Genomic DNA, 26,525 nt, shown 5'->3' with positions numbered 1-26,525 from the left:
ATTTCTGTATCAGAATTAATTCTACTTCAAAAAAATCTTTTTAAAGAAAATTTCTAAAAAAAATTTCTTCAGCAATATTAAAAACTTTTATTATATTGATAATATTTAAACTGTTAATATATTGATACTATTTTACTGTATTCCAAATCTCTTAGTCTTAGAAAACATTAACTAGCCTCAAATTTTTCACTAACAAATGAAATTCTCTCTAGATGGTAGTTTTAAGCATACATTAGTTTTTACTTACTTTAATTTAACTCACTAAGGGTAGGGGAGTTCATATTGCAGTATTCAAAATAATTCACTTACAGAATGATGGTCAAAAGAAAGCAGTTAAGTATACTTGGAACTCCTTAACTCACCAAGGAAGAATTTTCCATCATATAACCAAATGGCTTTGTGCATGATACTTTGAAATTGTAATAGGACTATTATTATTAGTGTTTCATAATAATGTAAATTTATCTAGACTCCTTTAAAATAATTCAATAAAATTTTTAATTTTATTTATAATAGTCGAAATGATAATTATCTATTTTAATAATTTAAAAACTGTACAAGTTCATACAAATTACTTTAATACTTCTAAGTTTCAATTTCCTCATGTAAACAAGGGTATTTATATACACTTAATTTTAAGGATAAAATACATAATGTATGTGAAACAACTACCAACACAGTGCCTAGAATATATTAAAACTTAATAAATATTAATTAAATGTTAGTATGACTTATTGTCAGTACAGTGGGGCCTTGACTTACGAGTTTAATTCGTTTCGAGACCGAGCTCGTTAAGGAGCTCATTAACTCAAATTACTTTGTCAACTCAATGCAAAAAATTGGCCGAGAGACAGCTGGTATCTCAAAAAACTCGTTAGTCGGGACACTCGTAAGTCAAGGCCCCACTGTAATTATTTAATAGGGAATGGTGAAGGGCAAGTTGAAGCATAGCACAGAGTTAAAAGCATAGGTTTTGAACCCCAGCTTTGCTGTTTTTTGCATAATCTCAGGCCAGGTCATGTGGCTTTTCTGTATCTTCATTTTTCCTTCTGTAAAGGAGGACAAATATGCAAGAAGGGATGCTATGAGGGTAAAATAAAAGTTTAAAAAAGCATAATACCTAAATTAATAAACAATAAAATAAATAATTACTATTTTAAGTAAAACTATGTCATTTCGATATTTAATCACCTCCATTTTTAATTTCTGCCTGAATTAGCTCTTGCTTCAATTCTTCAATTTCTTTCTTCAATTTAGCATTTTCAACTCGAAGTTTCTTCTCTTCTCTCAAAGTCGACTGCAAAACTAAGATGAAAAAAATCTAGTTAAGTATAGTATAGCAGTGTTTTCTAAATGGTTCCTTATGAATACTACTTGAAAAGAGAGTATAACCAGTATACACACAAGCAGGATAATTCTAATAAGCAAATGTTTTTTTGGCCAGTTTCTTTACATCAGAGTTTAGTATTATTAAAACAACATGGTATTTAAAAGAGAGAAAAGATAATCTGCAAAATAATAGAACAGAAAAGGTTTTATGAATCCTTTTTCTAGCTTCTGTAAAGATGCTTATGAATATTTAACAAACTTGCTCAAAGTGTCAATAACAGATAAGACTGTAAGAGAGATAAATATTAGATATATTAAATTATTTAATTTTTAAAAGTCTAAGATCTAATTACCAAACAAGAAAAAACTATTCTCATTTTTTTTGGTCATTACCTTGTAAAAACACCTAAATAACCCTTTATACTTAATGTCTCAGAAGCTTAAGTGAGCAAACATTTAATGAGTGAAATAGCTACAAAAATTTGCTCAAGACATAATATAGATGTGTGTTAAAGATGAGCAATTGGATATACAAAAATATAAAAGAAAAAAACAGTGATTCTCAGTGAGGTTGGTGGTGCTCCCAATGTGGAATTTTAAAAGCCTGAGGGATTTTCAAAATAATGGGAGTTATTCCTGGCATTTACTGGGTTGGGACCAGGAATGCCGGATGTCCTAACATATACTAGATAAAGATTTTGGAATTTTCATTACAAGAATAACATTGGCTATTGAAAAATAAAATATATTTAAACAAACAAAACAAAGGTCAACCTAAATCCTACAAGCAGAAATTTAGATTTGTTATTTTTATACACATCATAGCAATTTCTAGGTAAAATATAAATAAGTATGGAAAAAAATTAAAAATCATTTCAGACAATGCTATAGGACTAATATAAAAGTATACATTCTCACCCCTGGCCAGGTAGGTGAGTTGGGTTAGTGTCATCCCGATACAACAAATTTGCAGGTTTGATCCCCAATTAGGGCACATACAAGAAACAACCAATGAATGCATAAACAAGTGGAACAGTATATCAATGTTTCTCTCTCCTCCTTTCCTCTCTCTCTCAAATCAATTTAAAAATAATTTTAAGTATACATTCTCTTCTATACAAGCTTCAGTACATATTTGAGTTCACCAATTTTCCTTCATTTTTAATCTCTAATTCTATGCCAAATTATTTTAAGTGTTATTTCCCCCAGAAATCTGAAAATAATACATTGTTTCCTCTATATATCATACATTCACTATATATCAATTCTAATTTATCTTAATTATAGACTATCATTTCATTCCAAATTTAAATATTAAAGGAATATAAAAGTTATCATCAAGATAACGTAATAATTTATGTAATACACACTTTTTTTTGGTCTGTCAACATATGAATTCATTTTAAGTATCTTCTTAGAAAGTTTAAATTTTTCTTACTTGCTTTTTCCTTAAGAAGAGCAACTTGCTGTTTAAGATATTCAATAATTTGATCTGCCTCTGCACCTTTCTGTTCTAGTCTCTTCAAAACAGCATCATTGGTTGCCATTTTTGCCAAGAAACGGCAGAAAATCCTAAATGAAAAAATAAAAGTGATAAATTATACTGTTGAAGGAATAAATTTATTTTACAGGCACTGTGAACAAGCAGTCTAAAAAGAAAAATATTTTCTACTGTATCAGATCAATGTTACAAAAAAACTCACTTTTCCTACAAACCAAACCAAAGACACAATTTTAAGGATGTAAAGTTTTAAAGAAAGTGTTAAAATACTGCAGAACATTATCACACAAGACAGAAATACAAAAGGAAAGGAATAGCAATAACCTTAACTAAGCTATAACCAAGTACCATACCTGTGTCCCAAAGAATTGCCGAATTCCTTCTTATATGTTACTTTTGCATATTGCATATTCCTACTATTTACTTAATTATGTATAATGTTAAGGAGAAACGTGATTAGGAAGGACAAATACTAAAAGATCAACAATTAGGAAAACATCAATATTAATCATATGCTTACTTAGAAGTAATGTCAATATGTATACTGTGTCCTTGTAAAAGAAATTAGAATTTTAATTTTATAATAATTCATAGAAATTAGAAAACATACTGTCATGTACAGAAAAACGCATATAAGCAAAAATTCTGAGATTTAATTAATCATGCTAAACTGCCAAGTACTTCACATTAAAAATGGTTAATCAGCCCTAACCGGTTTGGCTCAGTGAACAGAGTGCCAGCCTGTGAACCAAAGGGTCCTGGGTTCAATTCTGATCAAGGGCATGTACCTTGGTTGAAGGCTCCTCTCCAGCCCGGGTCCTGGTTGGGTGCGTGCAGGAGGCAACCAATCTATGTGTTCCTCTCAACACATCAATGCTTCTCTCTGTCTTTCCCTCTCTCTTCCACTCACTCTAAAAATCAATGGAAAAATATCCTAGGATGAGGATTCAAAAGAAAAACAAAACTAAAAAACAAACAAACCTACATTCTTCTTCCAGGGCTCGTAATCATTATTTGCATATTAGTAGAAAACATTGGCATAAACTTATGCATTCTACTTATATTATTGAAAAATCTAATAATATATAAGCAACAAGTAGTGGAAAACTTTCCAGAACTTCTAATTCTAAAAACAGTAATAGCTCTTAGCATTTGACAAAAGTCATGTCAACACATAGACCTGAATAGAAACTAATCTAAAATATCTCACAAGAATTTTTTTTAAATTATTGGGATCATAAGTAAGTTTGCCAAGATAACCATTTAGGAGTAGAGAAAAAGTGGACACTGGTTAGCAGCTGGTGTGTTATATAGTTATTCTTAAACTAGAGGCCTGGTGCAAGAAATTCATGCACAGGGCGTGGGGGGGGGGGGGGGCGGAGGCCGTCAGCCCGGCCTGCACCCTATCCAAAACAGGACCCCTTAGAGGATGTCCAACTGCCTCTCGAAATCCAGGACCACAGGCTCCTAACCACTCGCCTGCCTGCCTGCCTGATCACCCCTAACCTCTCTGCCTGCCTGCCTGATTGCCCCTAACTGCTCCCCCGCTGGCCTGATCGCCCCTAACCGCCTCTGCCTTGCCCCGCACCCGGGACCCAGGATTCCCTCCTCCAGCCTGTCACAGACACCTGGGACCCGGGATTCCCTCCCTCTGGCCGGCCGCAGCCGCAGGGGACTGTGGGTGGGCAGCTTCGCCCAGGCCACAGGTGCAGGCACTCGGAATGGTGGGGCAGGCGGCTTGTCCCTCTCCTGGGCCGCAGGTGCAGCCACTGGCGCCCAGGACTGCAGGAAATGTGGGGTGTGCAGACTGTCCCTCTCCTGGGCCACAGACGCAGGCACAGCCGCTGGAGCCCAGGACTGCAGGGCTTGTCCCTCTCCCAGGCCGCAGCCTCAGCTGCTGGTGCACAAGACAGCAGGGCAGGCAGCTTGTCCCTCTCCCGGGCCACAGCGCTAGCCGCTGGCACCTGGGACCACGGGGTGGGCAGCTTGTCCCTCTCCCAGGCTGCCGGTGCAGGCGCTGGCACCTGGGGCCGCGGGGCGTTCAGCTTGTCCCCCTCCCGGGCCGCAGCCTGGCTGGTCCCCATTCCTCTCTCATGAGCTCATTTGTGCCTGGCTGGATCCCATTCCTCTCTCGAAAGCTCATTTGTGCCTGGCTGGTCCCCATTTCTCTCTCCCCAGTGTTGAGTGTCAGAGCCGTTATGGCATGAGGGCGTGATGACCATTTGCATATTAGCTCTTTATTATATAGAACTAGAGGCCCGGTGCACGAAATTCGTGCACTGGAGATGGGTGGGGGGTCCCTTAGCCCAGCATGTGCCCTCTTGCAGTCCAGGACCCCTCCCTTGTTACTGCCCACCTGCTTGCTGCTTCCTACCGCTTGGCTTGCTGCTCCTTAGTGCTGCCACGAAGGCCTTGGGTCTGCTGGGTGCCGGGCCTGCGGGTTTGTGTCTCTGATACGCCCAGCAGCCCCAGCACCAAGGTGGCGGGCCTTGGGGCTGCTGGGTACAGGCCCCCCGTTGCGTGTTTGTGTCTTCTATCAGGCCCCCAGCAGCCCCAGCAGCCCCAGCAGCCCCAGCACCACCTAAAGAACTTAAGGGGAACTTTATTTAGTCTTCTTTTAAAAGCAATCTAGTTTAAAAATGAGTTGCAGTTAAGACAGAAAAAAGAATATGGTACCTAAGAGTGAGATAGACTGACAGAGAAGAGGCTGGGCACTGGTCAGGGGCTTACATGCCAACTGTTCTACACCTGGGAAATGATGTAAAATCGGTTTCTTTAGTTTTCTGCTTAATGGTCTTCTCCAGCACTGAGGTCAGAGGAGCCGCCTTCCAGCCCCCAGGCTGCTTCTCAGAGCCGGAAATTTCGCCATAGGCCTCTGCCTAGGACAGGACCTCTGAACCCCCAGGGTGCATAAATACACAGGGCTTCCATCAGGCTCCGCTGATCCCGGGGCCGGGAGGCCTCTCGGCTCCGCTGATCCCCGGGCAGTGAGGCCTCTCTGCTCTGCGGCTTCAGGGCTGTTTCGTTTTGCTCTACTGCTTGGAGCCTGAGTATGCAGATTAACCACCATCTTTTAGCTTCTATAATTGAAACATTGTATCTTTTGGAGCTGTTGCTTCAGGAGCTCAGAGCCTCACAGCTACAGGCGGGAACCTTGGTTTCCTCTATCGCTGGGGCAACCAAGCATCCTGTTCTCAGCTGCCTGCCGCCATCTTGGCTGACAGTTAATTTGCATATACTCACTGATTAGCCAATGAAAAGGGTAGTGGTCGTACACTAATTACCATGTTTCTCTTTTATTAGTGTAGATGTAGATTATATTTTGCCTCCAAAACTTGATTATTGCCAGAGAAATTATTGCCCTAATGCTGGGGTCCAATCCCAGCGGGTCCAGGGGTCCCCAAAGGTGTGGACGGAGTCCTCGAAGAAGGAATGACACGAAGACAGCCTTTAGTTGATCAGCAGCCTAGTCAGGACCTATAGCCAGGATCTCCAGCCAAAGTTCTGGTTGGAGCTCTGGTTAGGAACTGATGAGGTTCTGATGAGGATCTGATGAGGATCTGATGAGGATCTGATCTTTATTGTCTTGTTACATCCGTATTTATACCAGCCGATTTTAATCCTGTCAATTTCTATTACAAAGGTTAAGGCGTTTCTTATCTCCATTCCAGGGAATAAAGATTATGTAGCTTAACTACCCGCCTGGCACTTAATTAAGGGGTTGTATCCCCTCCCTAACCTCAGGGAAAAATCCCCACCTGGGGAAACAACCTTTCTCAGAGAGGTGACCTTGGTTAAAACACATGGCGCTAAAGGGAGCAAACATATTAAGAACAGTATGCTATATATGCCAGGTCCATTGAAACATATGCTGTGCAGATGTTTCTTTCCTGCAGCGACTGTGTCAAGCAGCAAGGATGGACCAGCTTCCGGCACCCTAAGATACTCCTTTAATGGGGCTTCTTTTGTGTAGTATTATTGATATAGCGGCAGCTGAAAGTAACCTAATATGCCCTGGCTGGTTTTGCTCAGTTGTTAGAGTGATGGCCTGAGGACCATAGAGTCTTGGGTTCGATTCCCAGTCAAGGGCATGTACCTCAGTTGCAGGTTCAATCCCCAGCCTCCGGGGCGGGGGACGGGGGGGGGGGGAAGGGCGCATGCAGGAGGCAACCAATGAATGTGTCTCTCCCCGCCCCCCCTTCTCTAAAAAAATCAATGGAAGAAATATCTTTGGGTGAGAATTAAAAAATAAAGTAACCTAATATATTACTATGTTATATAGCATGATTTATGGAGACTAGGAAAATTACTAATTATTGCATAACGAAATGAGGACTGTTCATTATTAGTCAGAATGCAGAGTATTCTCAAATTTCAAATTCAGGTGCTCTAAAATTTATGTTTTGTTGAAATTTTTTTAATACACTATTTTTTAGAGTTGTTTTTAGGATCTTAGCAAAATTGGGCAGAAAGAATTCAGTGAATTTTTTTTCCCCTTCCGTTAAATCAGAACAGTATACATCATTCTCATAAAACAATTTTTTTCTCGGTGTTTATGGCCAGTTGTGTACCTTTGTCTAATTGGTATGTATGGTTTATTCTGGATTGCTTTGTCTTGAGCTGGAGCTGAGAACTGTTATGTACCAGTTCTTTTATTTACTACTAGAGGCCTGGTGCACGAAATTCGTGCACAGGTGAGGTCCCTAGGCCTGGCCGGCGATCAAAGCGTGAGCGTCTGGCATGGAAGGGCAGGTCCCAGCTGACCTCTGGGCCCTGGGCAGCACCTGGGCCCCAGGGCACTCCCCTCCACCTGAGTCAATGGGCCTTCACCCGGCTCCCTCAGTGCCCTGCACCCCGCCACTGCCGCTGGTCGCCGTCTGCGGGGCGATCAGGCCTTGCTTGCACCTGCCTTGGCCTGGCACCACCCACTAACCTATTCTACCATCCCACTGTGGTCCTGCTCTCGTTGGGGCCCATCAGGGCCGGCAGCGCCTCCACTGCCGCCTGCTGTCAGCGCCACATCACTGACACCCGCCATGTTCCGCGCTACCCTCTGGTGGTCAGCGCACGTCATAGCGAGCAGCCGAACTCCCGGTGGAGGGGACAATTTGCATATTAGGCTTTTATTATATAGAAGAATGTATGTATGTACCTATTTATTTTTGTTAAGCTTTACTTGAGGATATTTTATCCATTGATTTTTTTTTTTTGAAAAATTTATGTATCTATGCTTCCCTTATTTTTTTTGCCCTTCATTTTCTTAACTTATAAAATGAAGGATACTTATCACCTGATTTCACCTACTTCCTTGGCATCTATTTCAGGGCTCCTCTTTGACCTGTACTTTATGTTCTTCAGACTTTGGTCCTGATCACTGGCCTGTTGGGATTACAACTATCACCACACAGATCAGGGTTACCTTTGTATTCCAGGGTTAACAATGTCTGTAACTGAAAGGAAATGCTTTTAAGCAAGGCAAAACAGACTTCACCACTCCCTGTTGTCTTCCATTTATGTTACCTGCCAAATCACTAAAAATAAAGTTCACAACCTTAACTTTACTTATAGTCCCTGATTTTGAGCTATGTGCTCAGTTTATAGTAGACAGAAAATTTAAACATGTTCTTGAGAAACATGGATATAAGAGACACATAGATTGGTTGTCTCCTGTGCAAGCACTAACCAGGGCCTGGGATTGAGCCTGCTACGAGGTACATGGCTTTGACTGGAATTGAACCCAGGACCCTCCAGTCCACAGGCCAACATTCTATCTACTGAGCCAAACTGGCTAGGGCTCCTTGTGGCTTTTAATATGCTAATATGCAAGGCTTTCTCACAGGTGATAATATTAATAATACTGATAACAGGTAGCATTTGTGGAGTATTTATTATGAGCTGGCTAAGTGTTTTCATAGACCACCTAAAAATACTGTAATTATCTCCATTATACGTAAAGAAGGCTTTAATTAAAATTAATTTGTCCCCGGTCATGTGGCTAGTTAGTAAATGAGAATTTAAACTTAGGTCTGTCTGACTCTGGAGTTACTTCTTTCAATGCCCAAGCTATAGTTTCCCTAAAGGATATAATTGCGAATCATTTCTCAATGGATTTAACCATGGAATCCTTACCTAAGAACATACATTAATATTTATTCAAATTAGTATTCTCTAAAACTGTTTGGGAATGCTGGCTTAGTCTATGCTAAAATAAAAGAAAAAGATTATGAGATTAAAATAGATATCTTTATTTACGTGCACAGTAATTACAAATACAAAACATTTAGGGAGAGAAAAAGGACAGACAGATTGAGAATAAATCTCATTTTGATACATCAGCATAAAGTTGATGAATATTCTATTGATCTGCCCCTAAGATCTCCCCTAAATGCCCAGCCTTTAAAGCCCCAGAAAATTAAAGGCCCACCAGGGAGCACCCCCACGCAATTCCCTTTTTCTCCTCAACTTGGTCCCACCAAGCCTGGAAAGTATCCCCTTACTTCTAAGGGGCCCCCAGAGACTTGCAACCAGGGGAGCAGTGGGCAGCAGCAGCTCATTCTGGTGTGCACCCTGATCCTGTCTCCAAGGCCCCTATTCTCTGGCTTCCCTGTGAGCCAAAGCAGCCCAGCCTCGGCGCTCCTGTTGCTTCTCCTATGCCCTTCCTTGTCTCACTCTCCCAAGTATATTTTTGCTGTGTTCAATAAATGCTTGCTTGCTTTTCTACACTTGTCTCTTGATTGAAATTTTTTCTCAAGAAGACAAGAACCCAGGTCTCCTCATCTCCCCCTGTCCCTGATAACATCTTTTTGCCATTGTCTCTCTCAATTGCAGTGTATCTTCAATAAATCCCACTTTGTTTTACTTTCATTTTCATTGACCTTAAATCTTTTCTGCATAGAAGAGAAAAACTGAGGTCCCAGCTGGGAACCCCAATCATAACAATCACATTTTATCAAACCTAAGAAGCTGTGGTAGGATGTTCTAATAAAAACTTCATAAAAGTTGAAGCTGATTTTACCAAATATATGAATTTAGCCTGCATCCTAATCATTAAAACACACATACAAAAGATTATTCCTGAAATTCTTATCGTTTCTGAATGACTTCCCTTTACCTCAGCAATCTCCTCAGTAGTCTTCCCCACTCTGATTCTAAATTGCCAGTAATTTCTTTTAAATAATCCCCTGCCTCAGGCTCTCTATGTTAGGAACTAAATATAAACAAGTAAGGTATTGTTTTGAAATGGAAGTTTTAAGTTCAGATTTTAAATTTTACCTTATAGTATAGGATCTCTAAAGGTATTTAAAATTGTCTCTCTGCTTCCCAAAAACATCCGATTCTACTGTTTCAGAATTACAATTAGGTAAACACTTATAATCTCAGATACTTTACCACATTTCATCAAATCTAAGATACTGTCAATTGCAAAATGGCTCCAATAACACGATGCCCTATTATTTTATGTAAACAAAAAAGGCCACTGCTGATAACTCAATGTTTTCTTATCACTTAGTCAGATCTGTATCATTTATTGAAAGACCTCTTTTATTATTATTATTTTTAAAATCCACATTCGAGAATACGTTTTTTCATGGATTCCAGAGAGAGAAAGGGAAATGGAGGAAGTGAGACACATCAATGGTTGCCCCAGGGTCAGCAGGGAAGGAATCACAACCTGGGTATGTGCCCTGACCTGGAATAGAACTGTTAGGTAGGAAGTTAGACAGGAGAGGCTGGGGTGGGGCCTACCCTGGGGTCCTGAGCGGGGTCAGACCAACACTGCCTTCAGACTGCCACTCTATGACACACTACAATTCATTTTTAAAAAGTCTTTCCCAAGTCTAATTAAAAAAAAAATTAACTCACCACTCATTAATACTCTTACATACCAAAATTAAAAACACTAAGAATATGCCCAGCAAGTGTGGCTTGGGGTTGAGCATGGACTTACGAACCAGGTCATGGTTCATTTACAGGTCAGGATATATATGCCTGGCTGGGTTTTGGGCTGGATGCCCAGCAGGGAGTGTACAAGAGGCAGCTGACAATGATTCTCTCATCATTGATGTTTCTATCTTTCTCTCCCTCCCCGTTTCCTCTCTGAAAGCAATACAAACACTAAGAATATGATTGGCTATTTCTTACCAGCCCGCCTCAAGCCACCATCATGTCTGCTCTGGATTGCTGCAAAAGCCTCCTAATGATCTTTCCTCCATCCTGCCCCCGCCTCAGTCTATCTGATGACAGCAGCCAGTGAGATCTTTTTAAAAATGAAGTCAAGCCCTAGCTGGTTTGGCTCAGTGGATAGAGCGTCAGCCTGAGGACTGAAGGGTCCCCAGTTTGAGTCCAGTCAAGAGCATAGGCCCAGACTGCGGTCTCCATCCCCAGTTGGGGGCGTGCAGGAAGCAGCCTATCAGGGATTCTCTCTCATCATTGATGTTTCTATCTTTCTCTTCCTCTCCCTCTCTGAAATCAATAAAAATACTTAACAAATGAAATAAAAATGAAGTCAGATTCTAGCACTCCAAATCTGCCCATGGCTTAGATGCCCTCAAGATCCTTCAAGGACCTGCTCCTGCTTTCCCTGACTTTTGTCTCCAGCTTTAACAACTTCACTGGACTCTGACCCACAAGATGTTTGCTGTTCAGGCGAGTTTCTGCTTCACTGCCTTAGCAATGGCAGGTCGCTCTGCCTGACTGCACGTCGCCAAGATTTCTGTATTGTTAATCCTCTCACCTCTGTCCACTCTTCTGCTGTGGGATAGTCACTTTTTCAGTGAGACCTTCCCTGGCCGCACTAAAATTTCAATCTTTATCTTCCTTCTCGGCTTTATTTTGCTCTTTAGCGATCATCACAACCTAAAATATGGTGTGTTTTTCCTAACTTTGTCTAGCCCTTGTCCTCCTCGATAGAATGTTAAGCCGGGGAGGCATGAATTTTGGTCTGTTTTGTTCATTGCTCTGTTCCCAGTGCCTGGAACATAGTGGGAGCTCAATAAATGAATGAATTCCTGCCCCCCCCGCCCTCCCCCCGCCCACGTCACCATCACAGTCCTTTGACACACACACAAGCGCGCACTAAAATAAACATGTTGTGAATACACGAAAGCATCGCTTCCCTCGACCCCGCATCCCATTTCTCAAACTTGGCTCCTTCAAAACGCCCCCGGCTCTTCCCTACTTCCACCCGCCCAGATGGGTGCGTGTGAGAGCGGGCTTCCCACTGGTACCCGCAGGCCAGCTCTCACCTCCCGAGGGCAAGTTAGGGAAGGGGGGACCCCACGATCGCAACCTGCCCACCCCAGACCCCCGCAGACGTCACTCACATGAATCAGCGTCCCGGGAACCGGTCAGCCTCCGCCGGGAGCTGGGAGCTGGGAGCCTCCCGCAGGCGACGGCGTCGAGAAAGGACCCAACAAGGTGTCCCACCGAAACGCCTGAGCGCCCCACGGATTCACCTTGCAATCCGTGGTTCCCCGCCCCCCCCAACCTTGTGTGCAGCCACGCCACGCTTCCGGTATGCCATGCAGGAACGCCACCCCCCTGGCCCTCTTCCTCGGTCGCGACGTTTTGTCGCTCCGTTGGGCATCGGGCAAGACGCCGGGCGTCGGGGTCTTTCGTCCATGGCGCGGCGCCGCGCGCGGCCGTGAGGTCAGAGGAAACGCCCGGGCCAAGAGGAGGGTGTGGGGAGACGGGGAGCTGTCAGCGTGAGGGCCGGGCTCGCGCCTCTCCCGGGTTCGGAGCCGGGCACCTCCGCCGGCTGGGCACGCAGGCTCCGGACCGTGCGAGCTGCGGGCGCTCCCGGGGCGGCCCCTTTTGCAGCCGCACCTGACATGCAGGCCCCGGTGCCCTAAGCAGTAGCGGCGACCCCCGCCAGAGAGACAGCCCCGGGGCCCTGTGTAGAAGCTCCTTCCCCTTGTCTCTGTGTCCGCCTGCGCCCCCAGACTCTGAGGCAGGTATTGGGGTTTCCCACTGGTATTGGTCGTCGTGGGTGGGGCTGTAGGGCCTGGCAGGTGCAGCGAGGGGCCCCGCGTCCCGCAGGGAGAGGCTGAGCAGACCCGCCAGGCTGCGGGCTGCTTACTCTGCGTGGTCCCCATCCCTGCACACTTTTACCCGAGTCCTCTGAAAGGAATCACTGCTTCAGAGGAAGACTAAAGAGGGGGTTGGAGAAGGTGGAAATGGCCCTGTTGCTCATCACAGATGGGAACAAATTGCTTTGGTTTGTTTCTGGTTGGCGAAGGTTTCCAGCGGTTCTCAACCTGTGGGTCGCGACCCCTTTGGCGGTCGAACGACCCTTTCACAGGGGTCGCCTAAGACCATCCTGCATATCAGAACTTTACATTACGATTCATAACAGTTGCAACATTACAGTTATGAAGTAGCAACGAAAATAATTTTATGGTTGGGTCACAACATGAGGAACTGTATTTAAAGGGCCAGAAGGTTGAGAACCACTGGTTTAGTCAATGACTGAGTTGTAATTTCCTTGTGGAGTGGAAGAAAGTGAACAGGTTGGAGCTACTTTCGAATTCTAACTAGTTGCTTTTACAAGGACCCAATGTCCCTGTTTTTGTTTGGGACAGAAAAACGACTTTTTGATGGGAAGTATGTAAAATAAATGAACTAGTTCCATTCGTCCGTTGAAGAAATGTGAAAACTATTTTATCATCTTTTGCCCATGTTTTCCCTTTGTTCCCCAACTTGAGTCATTTCAACTCCAGATTCTTTGAGGGCACAGATTGTGTCTTGTTTGCTATAATTAGCTTGGCAGCGGGAAAAACACCTAACAGGTTGTCTAGGGTCTCCAAGACATGGGTGACTGAATGAATTTTCAAACCTAACTGCTTACATTGTTGTTATTCCTCAACTGATCTCTCACCTCAGCTGTTTCCCCCCTACACTAGTGTTCTTCCATTCACCAAGTGAGAAAATCTCTGTGTATTTTTTATGCATGAGCCTAAGAGGCATTTAAAGCAAAACACCAATGACATGTTTTGTGCTAAATAATGTGTGTTTCTGAATAATTTGCATTTTCTTCATTTGGTTATTTGATTTTTAGGTGTCTAAGGGATAGAGGCATCTAATTGTAATAAAATATTATAGAAGGACTGCATAATAAAATGCAACAGTTTAGTGTCCCCCTTCCTCCCCTCAGTTCTATTCTTCAGGGATAACCACTTTCAACCTCACCTAATTTTAGGTTTGCATGTTGCATAATTAGTTCAACTACTAATTCTTTTTTTGAATTGACTTAAAATAGTCCACATCATCCACAAATGTCTCTTCTAGAAATAGTTATTACAATATTTAGTTTTCATATTGATTAGTTCTAAATAAATGTAAACTCAATTTTTTTCACATCAAATTTCAAAAAATATATGTTGGCTCCTTATTTGGTAAAATAAGAAAAGTAGTGACTCTAGTTTATCCTTTACCACTTCAGAAACCAAATCTGCTCCTACCTTCTCTTAGCTGGACCTTTACTTACAGGTTGTCAGATTTGTAAGATAACATCAAATTGATTTTTTTTTTACTTCCTCTACAATGACAAAAAATTATCATATTTTACTGTGCTTTATTTTTTGGACCATGTGCTTCTTACAATGTTTTTAACCCCTCCACACTTTCACAAAGGACTTTCTGATTTATTTTGAGGAAGAGGTACATATGCTTTCGTCACCTAGTCCTTCCATGTTGTACTTTCTTCACCACGTATTCTCATTCTTTGTATGAGAAGCTTCTATTTCATTTCTATGCTTGAAGATGTTTCCCTTGGATCCCAATCACTTTCTGTTTAATTTTAATAGATTCTATTCTAGTCCTTTTGTGCAGCTTCTTTCCTGGGTTACATTCATTGAACTCTTGAGTAAGTTGCAATGATTTTTAACCCAACATCTTCTATTATTTGCTTTTCTCCTCTAAAGAAACTAAGATATGTGGGTGGTAATTTTATTTTTTAGTGGGTGGTAGTTTTATTTTTTATTTGTTTGCATAGGTGTATATTATCATGTTGCTGTTATAGTTGATAGTTTTGCTGGGTATAGAAACCAAATCTTCCAAGAATTCACCATCTTCTAACCTCCAGTGTTGCACATGAGAAGATGAAAATATCAGTCTGATCTTAATTTGTTGGTGCCAGAATTATTTGTTTACTCTCAGAAATTATTAAATTTTTTAGTTATGCCTCATTTTTTGAAAATTTGTTATGATATATCTTTCTTAAATATATTTTTACTAGAGGCCTGGTGCACAAAAATTGGTGCACTCGGTGCGGGGGGGGGGCTCCCTAAGCCCGGCTTGTGCCCTCTCGCAGTCAGGGACCCCTCGGGGGATGTCCACCTGCTGGCTTAGGCTCACTTCCCAGGGGAATGGGCCTAAGCTGGCAGTCAGACATCCCTCTGGGAGCCTGGGAGCTCTCGGCGGATATCCACTTGCCAGCGGGGAGCAGGCCTAAGCTGCAGTCAGACATCCTTAGTGCTGCTGAGGAGGTGGGAGAGGCTCCCACCACTACCGCTGTACTGGCAGTCCTCAGCCTGGCTTGTGGCCGAGAGAGCTCCCCCTGTGGGAGTACACTGACCACCAGGGGGCAGCTCCTGCATTGAGCGTCTGCCCCCTAGTGGTCAGTGTGTGTCATAGTGGCCAGTCATTCCCAGTGGTTCTGCTGTTAGGGTCAATTTGCATATTACCCTTTTATTATAGAGGATAGAGGCCTGGTGCACAGGTGGGGGCCAGCTGGTTTGCCCTGAAGGGTGTCGTGGATCAGGGTGGGGGTCCCGCTGGGGATGGCCAGCCTGGGTGAGGGGCTGAGGGCTGTTTTCAGGCTGGCCAAGCCCCCCAGCAGGGACCCTCACCCCATGGGAGTGTGCCCAGCCTGGGTGAGGGGCTGATGGCCATTTTCTGGCTGGCCACACCACCTTCAGGGTGGGGGTCCCTACTGGGGTGCCTGGCCAGCCTGGGTGAGGGGCTGATGGCTGTTTTCAGGCTGGCCACGTCCCCCCGGTGACCCAAGCTCCCAGCGTCTCCTTTTTTTCTTATTTTTCCTTTTTCTGGGATTTATTTATCTTCTATAATTGAAACTTTGTAGCCTTGAGAGGAGGCTAGGTCCCTGGCAACCCAGGCTCTCAGCCCCACCTTGAGCAGAGGCCATAGCTGACTGTAAGCAGGTATCTAGGATTTATTTATTTATCTTCTATAATTTAAACTTTGTAGCCCTGAGCGTAGCCCAGGGCCAGCCAGGGCAGGTGGGAAGCTTGGCTTCCTCCATCACCAGGGGCAACCCAAGCCTCCTACTCGCTCCAGCTCCCTGGCCGCAACCATCTTAGTTGGGTTAATTTGCATACTCTCTCCTGATTGGCTGGTGAGAATGGCTTGAGTGTAGCAGAAGGATGGTTAATTTGCATGTTTTTCTTTTATTATATAGGGTTAATTTTAGAGAGGAAGGATGAGGGAGAGAAAGATAGAAACATCAATGATGAGAAAGAATCATTGATCCACTGCTTCCTGCACACCCTGTACTGGGGATTGAGCCTGCAACCCAGGTATATGTCCTGACAGAAAATGGAATCATTACTTTCTGGTTCATAGGTCGATACTCAACCACTGAACCACACCAGCTGAGCTATTATGATATATCTTGGTGTGAATTTATTCTCCTTGCAATGAACTTATTCAAAGGTGCTAGAATAAATGTCTCAGGTTAGTCTTTTTTCATTTATCCTCCTTGAAATTATAAGACTTTTTCATTTTAAGGCTTATGTTTCCCTTCCTCTATGGGGAATTTCCCCCTATTCTGTTTTACTTTTATTCTCCTTAGTTTTTCTCTGTTCTTTGTTTTGAAACTCATTAAGGTAATTCTTTGCTTGATTTGCACATCTATTATCTTCTTGTATGCTTTTATCTATTTGCCTTTTTACTCTATGTTCTAAGCACATGTAATTTGGTAATCACATCAAGCACTCATTTAATTATTCTTTTCTCATATTTTCTCAATTTTCTTTGTTTACTTTTTTGCTTTTTATTATCAGATAAAATTTATATATATTAAATAGTGTCAAATTGTGGTCCATAGTGATTGTACCAATTTCCATTCAGTTTCTTCATATCCTCCTAATATGTATTAGTGGTCCAGTGCATGAATTCATGAACATTGAAAAGAAATTAATTGGAAGAAATATTTTAATATTGCTATTTGCGCTTTCTCTATAATAGAAGTGTCAACCAAATTCACAATTGACAATGACAGATTGAAACACACACGTGCGATTGGTGCCAGCAAGAGCTTTATATGTATCACGCATGTGTGAGTCAACTTAGCCTTTTATTTATATAGAATAAACTTGCTTAATTAGAACTGCTTTCTGATTTAGCTAAACTTTTTCCAGCCCAGTGAAGCACCCCAACTTCTCTTTCAGGTAATTGTCAGCAACACAGTAAATGTCAACACGAAGCAGATTATTATTGTAGATCACGCAGGGAGAACAAAGGGTAAAATATTTAACTGCAGCATTGTTTCACTATATTCTGCGCAGTGAGAAAACTTGGTCATTTTCAAGGTCAGCCATTTCTTACTTTTTTTCAGTTGGGTCAAGTTTCTTAGCATTCTAAATCTCTGTTTTCCAGTGAATGAAAAGAAAATAGGATTCCATTAAGTCTCCTATCTATTTACTCCAGGACTTCTGCAAGAATCAGATGAAATGAGGCATGGGAAAATGCTTGACAAAGATTTGGTTGAACTGCACCTGGCTATAAAGCAAGTCAGGTTCCTGGGCTGAAGAAACTCCAAAGAGGCTAGTCACTAGGGAGAGGAAACAGGGCATTCCAACATGACATTATTACCCGGTGCCCACAGCTACAGTTTCCGGGCTGGGCTGGGCTGGACTGTGGACCGCATTTTGTGCCATGTTGTCTCAGCAGCGTTGGCTGTGATTTGGTGGGATGTCACTCCGGGGTGGTGGTGGGGCCTGTTTTCCACTTGGGAGAAGCCTAATGTTGCTTTGTGGGTCCCAGGTCTGCAGTGCTGTTTCTCTGTAAATAGCCAGTGCATGTCACAGCAGCTCCTGCATTGAGTGTCTGCCCCCTGGTGGTCAGTGTGTGTCATAGCAATTGGTCGGATGGTCAGACACTTAGCATATTAGCCTTTTATATATATCAGATTTTTAAAAAATATATTTCCCATACCTCCTGTTTTATGTAATGAGTGCAATATCTTCTCAAATCATCCTAAATATATTAGAGTTGAATTTTGAATTTTTTAAAAATATGTTTTTATTGATTTCAGAGAGAAAGGGAGAGGGAGAGAGAGATAGAAACATCAATGATGAGAGAGAATCACTGATCAGCTGCCTCCTGCACGCCCCCCACTTGGGATTGAGCCTGCAACCCGGGCGTGTGTCCCTAGCCAGAATCAAACCTGGAACCCTTCAGTCCTCAGGCCAATGCTCTATCCACTGAGCCAAACTGGCTAGGGCTGGATTTTTTTTATTTACAGAAGTTATTTTTGTTGCCTCTAGAGCAGATTTTTTTTCTTGGTTTATTTTATTCTTTTCCTTTTGTTCTATAGTTTTTCCTTAGCTATCTAGTTATTCCTGGACAGTTCATTATTTAAGAATTAAAGAAAGCTGTCTAGGAGCTTTACACATATGGACAGGATTATTGATTAACATACTCTGTTTTTGGATGGTTGAGTAGACAGTCAGATCTTAACTGGGGTCCTATAAGTTCCAAAATTAAGAGGAGATCTATTTTGTCTGAATCTGAAGCCTCTGATCTTAAGGGGCTGGGAAAACTTCTTGACTGTGTTATAGGTTGTAACTTCCATCTTTCTGTTTCTTGTGATAGTACCTTTCCATATGCAAAATGCTTTACAGTATTTTCTTGAAATCTTTCATCAGCTTGTGGTTCTTTTCTGTTCTCTTTCTTGTTATCAGTTTATATATTTTAAAACATTTTAATTCTTTTGATGAGGTTTCTAGGCAGACATATATATGAGAAGTAGCCTATTACCTTAATTTAGAATTCCAGATTTTTATTTTGAAAACTGAGAAGGGAAGATTGCAGTGCTTGATCAATAGAATGTCTTTTTAATGATATACCTGGGCAGGAGGGAAATTTTATTCAGGACCTTTTTTGTTATGGTTTCCTTAATGTAAGTCAGATTGATTTTGGAGCAAGTTTCTTAATTTCCAGGCTGCTCTATTGCACAACTCTGAGGCACCATATGTTTTTGAGTCCATGCTAATAAGAACCCTCTGGATCTACACATGAAACATTTATCTCAAACCTGGTGGCAATAACATTTGTCAAGATTCTTAAGGGGACTAAAACAAATCACATGTAAAACACCTAGCACAAAAATGAAAATTGATTAGTCATTTAAGTAACATAGTACCTTCTGTTATCTAGTTGAATTTTTACTACTATTAAGAGTCCTTGATTATTTAAAGTGTCTGGTTGGTATCTCTATTTCCTATTTCGTGACTTGCCTCATCTATAAAAAGGAAAAATTCTTGGTAGTCTAGGGTTATTCAAGCTTTAGGTAAAGAGAAGAGCCTTATTGAAATTAATATGCAGTAATGAACTACCTCTAAACTCAAAACTGCCAAGCATCATTGAAGAGGAAATGTTCTATCTTTTCCTTTGAATGCTATTGAAAGTGTTTGACTTAGATGTAGAACTGCAGTGTAAATTTCTGATTGGTAGTTTTTCTTCTTTGATATTATCTTGGAATTTTTAAACTTGACATATTTTTACTTTGAAGTATTTAGATTAACATTTTCTCCAAGTTATATATTTACTTGAGGCCTGGCCCACGAAATTCATGCATGTGTAGGGTCTCTAGGCCTGGCCTGTGATCAGGGCTGATTTTCCCCAGCTGCCGGCAGCCAGCCCCACCGCCCGAGCCCACCGCCACCCAGTTCCCAGTTCCCCATTAGGCGATCGGAGACTGCTGGCCAGGGGGAGGGACTGAGAGGTTGGCTGGCAGGGCCCAATCGCGTGATCAGGGCTTGCAGGCTGGGGGCAGCTCCTGTGTTAAGCGTCTGCCCCCTGGTGGTCAGTGTGCGTCATAGCTGACTGGTTGTTCCGCTGTCGGTCGATTTGCATATTATGCATATATATAGTTAATCATATTTAAAGTAAGAAAACACTGGTTTAATGTTTGGTTGATCTGTCAAAAAATTCTTTCCTTTTCCAGATTATCTTGGAAGATCTAGGACTCGGAGATGTTTCCCTTGAAGGATGTCGAAATGGGTGCCTTTACCTTCTTTGCCTCTGCCCTACCACATGATGTTTGTGGAAGCAACGGGCTTCCTCTCACACCAAATTCCATCAAAATTTTAGGGCGCTTTCAAATCCTTAAGACCATCATCCATCCAAGACTGTGCCAATATGTGGATATTTCTAGGGGAAAACATGGTGAGTTGTTATTTTTTCTCCATTCTGTGTTCTTTGCTCTGTTACCTTGGTTAGGTTATAAATATACAATGAATATATGAAAAAATCAGTACCTGTGTCCATACGTGCCTTTGCCCTTCACTCCAGCCCAAACTCCTGTCAGTAAAAGCTCTAGTCATTTGAGGTTTCCTGACTACATTCAAATGATTTATGGTATATTTCTCAGATCTGAGAACCAGGATTTTTAATTTTTTCTTTCAGGGTATCCACATATCCTTAAACATATTTATTCACCTCTGTAAGAAAGAAATGAATTTTTAATGTTAGAAACTTTATACTTTATTGGAATGTATTTTATGATTTGAAAGTAGTTTGGACTCTCTTTGAGTCAAAGGGAGTTGCTAAATTTTTCTTTTTTTCAGAGCTGCAGTAACTTTTTTATATAGGATTCCATGTAGAGAACTGATGTAGAAAAGTTTAATCCTATTGGTTAAAAAGTTAATGTTTTACCAAGAAGATATTTACTTTCTTTTTAATAGTATAATGGGGTTCTTCCATATCCCGTATCTTAATCCATTCAGGCTTCTGTAACAAAACACCATAAACTGAGTAGCTTATAAAGAACAAACATTTATTTAGTTCTGGAGTATGGAAAGTCCAAGATCAAGGCACCAGCAGATCCCATGTCTAGTGAGGCCCATTTCTTCACTGATAGCCATCTTGTCACTATAACATCACGTGGTAGGAGAGGCAAGGGAGTTCTCTCAGGCCTCTTTTACAAAAGCACTAATCCAATTCATGAAGGGCTCTGCACTCATGACCTACTCACCACCCAAAGGCTCCACTCCCAAACACCATCCATTGGGGATTAGATGTCAACCTATGGTTTTGAGGGGGACACAAATGCTCAATCTATAGAGCACATACCAGTAAAGATGCTTATGGTGGCAATATTTTCTTTTTAATGATTGATTTTAGAGAGGGAGAGAAGGGGAGAGATAGAGACACACAGAGAGAGAGAGAAACATCAATTTGTCTTTCCATTTATTTATGAATTCATTGGTTGATTCTTGTATGTGCCATGACCAGGAATTGAACCCGTAACCTTGGCTTATCAGTATAATGTTCTAACCAACTAAGTTACCCGGCTAGGGCCATCATGGCAGTATTTTTATTATTTTAAAATTATTTATGGAAGCTTAATTACATGCTGACGTTCCATTTTTAAAAATTGTTTTAGATGCAATAATTTGTAAAAGTTAATCTTATATACTTGCTGTTATTGAACTTTTTTCCTATAAAAATGGCATTTTCATGTGTTCTAGCTAATATTAAAGGCTCTCAATAAATGCAAACTACATTTTCTTTATTTTTTTGCTGAAAAATAGGTTAAATGAGACTTTCTAGTAGTCTAGACCAATGATGGCGAACCTATGACACGCGTGTCAGAGGTGACACGCGAACTCATTTTTTTGGTTGATTTTTCTTTTTTAAATGGCATTTAAATATATAAAATAAATATCAAAAATATGTCTTTGTTTTACTATGGTTGGAAATATCAAAAAATTTTTATATGTGACACGGCACCAGAGTTAAGTTGGGGTTTTTCAAAATGCTGACATGCCAAGCTCAAAAGGTTCGCCTTCACAGGTCTATACTATGCCTTAAAAATATTTGCTCTCAAAGTTTTATAGACTTTGAGTAGAAATTTTTTTTTAATAAATATCATTAATGATTAATATTTATTGAGTGCCTATTATGAATTACACAGTATTCTAAATGTTTTACATATTTTAATTTAATCCTCATTATATAACCCTGAGGTAAAATCTATTCTTCTTCTCATTTTACAGATTAGAATATTGAGACATAAAACAATTAAATAACTAATTAGGAACTTTATGCATTTTTGTTGTTTAAAAAAGATAAAACTTAATTCTAAAGTTTTTATTTAATAAATGTCTTTGTTAACATTAATTAATGTTTAAAAAATTATAGATATCAACCTAGTTGGTTTGGCTCAGTGATTGTTGCATTGGCCTGTGGACTGAAGGGTCTTGGGTTCAATTCCAGTCAAGGACACATAATTCGGTTGCAGACTCGTTCCCCAGCCCGATTTGGGGTGCATGTGGGAGACAACCAATGGATGTGTCTCTCTCACATCATTGTTTTTCAAGCTCTGTCTCTCCCTCTCCCTTCCACTCTCTTTAAAAATCAATGGGAAAAATAGCCTTGGGTAAACAACAAAATGATAGATATCATTTGGGGCTTTTTACATGATTAAAAAATTGATATTGTCAATTCCTGAATGCCTCAAATACCTCCCTCCCCTATTACACATCCAATTACAAAGTACAAATTCTAAAGAGTTTTCAGTTGTCAGGTTGGCCAAGTTCCAAAACCACTCTAGGAAAGTTTGGCAATATAGTATATACTCATTATCATCTGTAACTAGTGACCATAATTAATCTTGCTTATTTTGCATCTGCAAATTTGAAATATGCCTGTCTTCATCTGTCTTCTCAAACTTTTGCCACTTTGCTCAGTCCTTAGGACTTTTTCATTCTTGTATCCTCAAGTGCCCTTTATTCCTTTCCACTATGTCTGGAAATCTGTTTGGAACTTCAGTTCATGTAACCGGGGTCTTACCCTCCGTCCAGGCTTTCTTTTCTTGGGATAATGACTCAATAGTTCTAGGTATTGGTATTTCTTAAGCTCCTTCTTTTCCTTCCTTTACCTAAATGGCCCCTGTAAATGCTGAACCAGGAAAAATCTTATTACACTAGAGGCCTGGTGCATGAAAATTTGTGCGCTGCGGGGGGGGGGGGGCTTAGCCCAGCCTGCCCCCTGACACAGTCTGGGAGCCCTCAGGGGATGTCCTACTGACAGCTTAGGCCCACTCTCCATGGGGAGTGGGCCTAAGCAGCAGTCTGGCCTCCCTCTGAGGGAGGCAACCGGCCGATCAGGGGAAGGCGACGCCACCATCATGCTTCTGCTACTGCAACTGCCAGCTGCTGCGGCTGCCTGAGCCTGAGCCCTCACAGCCACCATGGCTTGCCTGAGCCTCAGCCCAGCCCTCGTTGCCTGAGCCTTGGGCCCTCGCAGCAGCAGCCACCATCCGTGGTCTGCCAGAGCCATGGGCCAGCCCTTGCAGCGGCAGACGCCATCTGCAGCCTGCCTGAGCGTCGGGTAGCCGCTACGGCTTTGTCTGGAAGGACATTTGCTCTAATTAGCATATTACCCTTTTATTAGTATAGATAATTTCTTTGGGGATCACTATTGATGACTTTGCACGGGAACCTTTTTTTTTAGTTATCAATATCACGTAGGAATGGATCCCCTTAGACCAGTGGTTCTCAACCTTCCTAATGCCGTGACCCTTTAATACAGTTCCTCACGTTGTGGTGACCCCAACCATAAAATTATTTTCGTTGCTACTTCATAACTGTAATTTTGCTACTGTTATGAATCATAATGTAAATATCTGATATGCAGGATGTATTTAGGCGACCCCCTGTGAAAGGCCCGTTCAACCCCCAAAGGGGTCACAGGTTAAGAACTGCTCTCTTAGACACTAATCTCTGTTAGGGCTGAAGCCAGCTCAACAATTTGGGTAGTCCCTTTAGGCCTATCCACCATCTTGCTAATTACTTTGCTTCCCCTGCTTGCTCTGCTCCTAGATTTCGGCAGCCCTCTCTTCTAGGGTAACATAAGTCATGGATATGTATAAAATTTATACAGCTTAAGTTTGGCTGCCTACAATGAAAATATCAGTGGTTATCAAAACATCAGGGAATTTGATTATCTTGTTTATATTGGCAGTGCTCATTGTCTTGAAAAATTGTATATATAAGGACTAAATAACCGAATTGAAAATGTGTTTATGTAAGGGTCTGTTTGTTCCAAAGCATCCCAGGCATTTCAGTTGCATTTAACTTGAAAAATTTGAAAGTTTCTACTCAACAGTTTTCTTTTTTTGTTAATCTTCACCCAAGGATTTTTTCCCCATTGATTTTACTAAAGAGATTAGAAGGTAGAGAGAGAGAAAGAGAGAAACATAGATGTGAGAGAGATACATTGATTGGTTGCTCCCACACAAGCCCCCACCGACCAGGGTAGGAATCGAGCCTGCAACTGAGATACATGCCCTTGACAGGAATCAAACCCAGAACAGAATCCTTCAGTCCGCAGGCCAACGCTCTAATCACTTGCCAAACCATCCAGGACTCAACAGTTTTCTTACCGAATAAATTTTTCAGTATTTTAACAACACATGATTTTGGTTTGGACTCCACTTAATTGCCTTATCAAAGAATTTTGGTTTTGGTTTCTTTTTCCCCTTTATTCTGTTCTTGCTATGCAAATATCTTACATCTTGTCGTTATTATTCCCTCACTTCCCACCTTCCCCTTTGTATTTGGAGTCACATGTGACATATGATCTGTTTTAGTAACATTATGTTTTCACATGTTGGATTAGCTCAGAAATCAGGCTTTCACTGTTTTCTATAGATCATTCAAAACAGAGTTCAAGATGATGTTAGTTTCTTGCTAACTCAGCAAGATTAAGTATTTAATCTCAAGAATAGTGGACATTTTATTAGAATTTGAGATCTTTGTTTATAAAAGTAAAGTTGAGGAAAATATCTTCCTATCTAATAAAGAGGGAAAATACCAGTTGACTGCCATGCCTTCAAAGATGGCGGTGCCCATAGCTAATAAAGAGGGAATATGCTAATTGACTTCCACACCCTCAAAGATGGCGGCACCCAGTCCCCTCAGCCCTGCCGGGGCGCCTGCCTCCGGAGTCCCCCAGTCCCTTAAGCCCCCAGCTGCCCAGGGCCAGCCCAAGACACAGACAAGCCTCGGCTGTCAGCTGCCCAGCCGCCCAGGGCCGGCCCCAGGTGCGGGCAAGCCTTGGATGGCGGCTGCCTAGTTGCCCAGGGCCAGCCCAAGGTGCAGGCAAGCCTCAGATGGTGGCTTCCCAGCTGCCCAGGGCCGGCTCAAGGTGCAGGCAAGCCTTGGATGGTGGCTGCCCAGCCGCCCAGGGCCGCCCGAGACTCAGGTAACCAGGGCCAGCCAAGGCTTGCACTGCCAGCAGTGGCAGCAGCAGAGGTGTGATGGGGGCATCGCCTTCCCCTGATCACTGGGTCGCCTCCCACCCCTGAGGGCTCCCGGACTGTGAGAGGGGGCAGGCCAGGCTGAGGGACCCCCCCGACCTCCAGTGCATGAATTTTCATGCACCGGGCCTCTAGTTAAAATATAAAAGGCAAATAAATATAGCATGAAATACTTAAATTAACAAATTTAATGTTTTTCTTTTGAGATTGAAATCTCAACAGTGTTTAGAAGCAGAGTAAAGATTGTAAATTGTAATGCATCCCAGTTTATTTGAAATTTGTTATCCAGAAATATTTTAGTCATTGCTAATGAAATCATTTTAACTAATAGATTTGAAATTCAGGTAGAGAAGAGTAGAATTATTAAGGACCAACAACATAATTTATTCTGTATAGCTGCATATAATTTCAACTGAAGTGTCTATATCAGTTCAGAGTTCCTTCAGAGAAACAGAACCAATAGGATATATTTAAAGATATTAATTGGTAGGAATTGGCATATGTGATTTTAGAGGCAAGGTAGGTAAGTCTGAACACTTGGGTGAGAGCTGAGCTGCAGTCCGTGGGTGAAATTTCTTCCTTAGAGTAGCTTCTTCTCTGTTCTTGGGTCTTTACTACTGATTGAATCAGGCTCACCCAGATTATCTAGGATAATCTTTCTTACTTAAAGTAAACTTATTAGAGATTTTAATCACACAAACACACAAAAAGAGATTTTCATCACATATAAAATACCTTCATGGTAACACCTAAATTTGAATAACTGGAGGCTATAGCCTAGCTATTTTGATTCAGAAAACTGACCATCACAGTGACCTAGTGACAATACTGTTTCTTAAGCACAGAATTATTTTTGTCGGTTGCACCGTATAATTATTTATTTAAATATTATATTTAAAAGGTAATGAGCAAGTCTCAATTTTTACCGTGAATAACAAAAGAATGATGCAGTAACTGTCCTATATAATAAAAGTGTAGTATGCAAATTGTCCCTTCAACCAGGAGTTCATCCAGGAGTTTGACAAGGATGTAGGGCTGGCTGGGGGAAGGGAGAGGGGCGCTGGCTAGCCAGTGGTGGTGGCTGCAGGAGGTCCGGCCAGTGGCAGCAGCAGGTGGCTGGGGGAAGGGAGGGAGTACCCGCCCAGCAGCTGCTAGGGACCCTACCAGTGCACGAAATTCATGCACTGG

General features: G+C 41.8%; 2 protein-coding genes across 4 annotated transcripts in view; one reads left to right on the top strand and one right to left on the bottom strand.

Annotated features, from left to right (window-relative positions):
* Positions 1 to 12,243, bottom strand: part of AIMP1 (aminoacyl tRNA synthetase complex interacting multifunctional protein 1) — a 30,738-nt gene extending 18,495 nt beyond the window's left edge. Inside the window, exons 1-3 of one of the 2 annotated variants that reach the window (XM_070433374.1) lie at positions 12,154 to 12,243; positions 2,768 to 2,901; positions 1,192 to 1,305 (exon numbers count right to left, since the gene is read on the bottom strand). In XM_070433374.1, the coding sequence (XP_070289475.1) occupies positions 1,192 to 1,305; positions 2,768 to 2,901; positions 12,154 to 12,155 (250 nt within the window). In that variant the 5' untranslated portion in view covers positions 12,156 to 12,243. Of the gene's footprint in view, positions 1 to 1,191; positions 1,306 to 2,767; positions 2,902 to 3,618; positions 3,724 to 12,153 lie in introns of those variants that run through there. The other variant, XM_070433380.1, reaches the window with a different exon arrangement.
* Positions 12,244 to 12,518: 275 nt separating this feature from the next.
* Positions 12,519 to 26,525, top strand: part of TBCK (TBC1 domain containing kinase) — a 173,863-nt gene continuing 159,856 nt past the window's right edge. Inside the window, exons 1-2 of one of the 2 annotated variants that reach the window (XM_070433345.1) lie at positions 12,519 to 12,779; positions 20,019 to 20,239. In XM_070433345.1, coding sequence (XP_070289446.1) covers positions 20,047 to 20,239 — 193 coding nt within the window. In that variant the 5' untranslated portion in view covers positions 12,519 to 12,779; positions 20,019 to 20,046. Of the gene's footprint in view, positions 12,780 to 17,086; positions 17,127 to 20,018; positions 20,240 to 26,525 lie in introns of those variants that run through there. The other variant, XM_070433354.1, reaches the window with a different exon arrangement.

The sequence above is a fragment of the Myotis yumanensis genome, unplaced genomic scaffold, assembly GCF_028538775.1.
Source record: "Myotis yumanensis isolate MYYU_CA2020_CCGP unplaced genomic scaffold, mMyoYum1.0.hap1 SCAF_1, whole genome shotgun sequence".
Classification (NCBI taxonomy): Eukaryota; Metazoa; Chordata; class Mammalia; order Chiroptera; family Vespertilionidae; genus Myotis; species Myotis yumanensis.
This window is presented reverse-complemented; position numbering and strand designations above follow the sequence as displayed.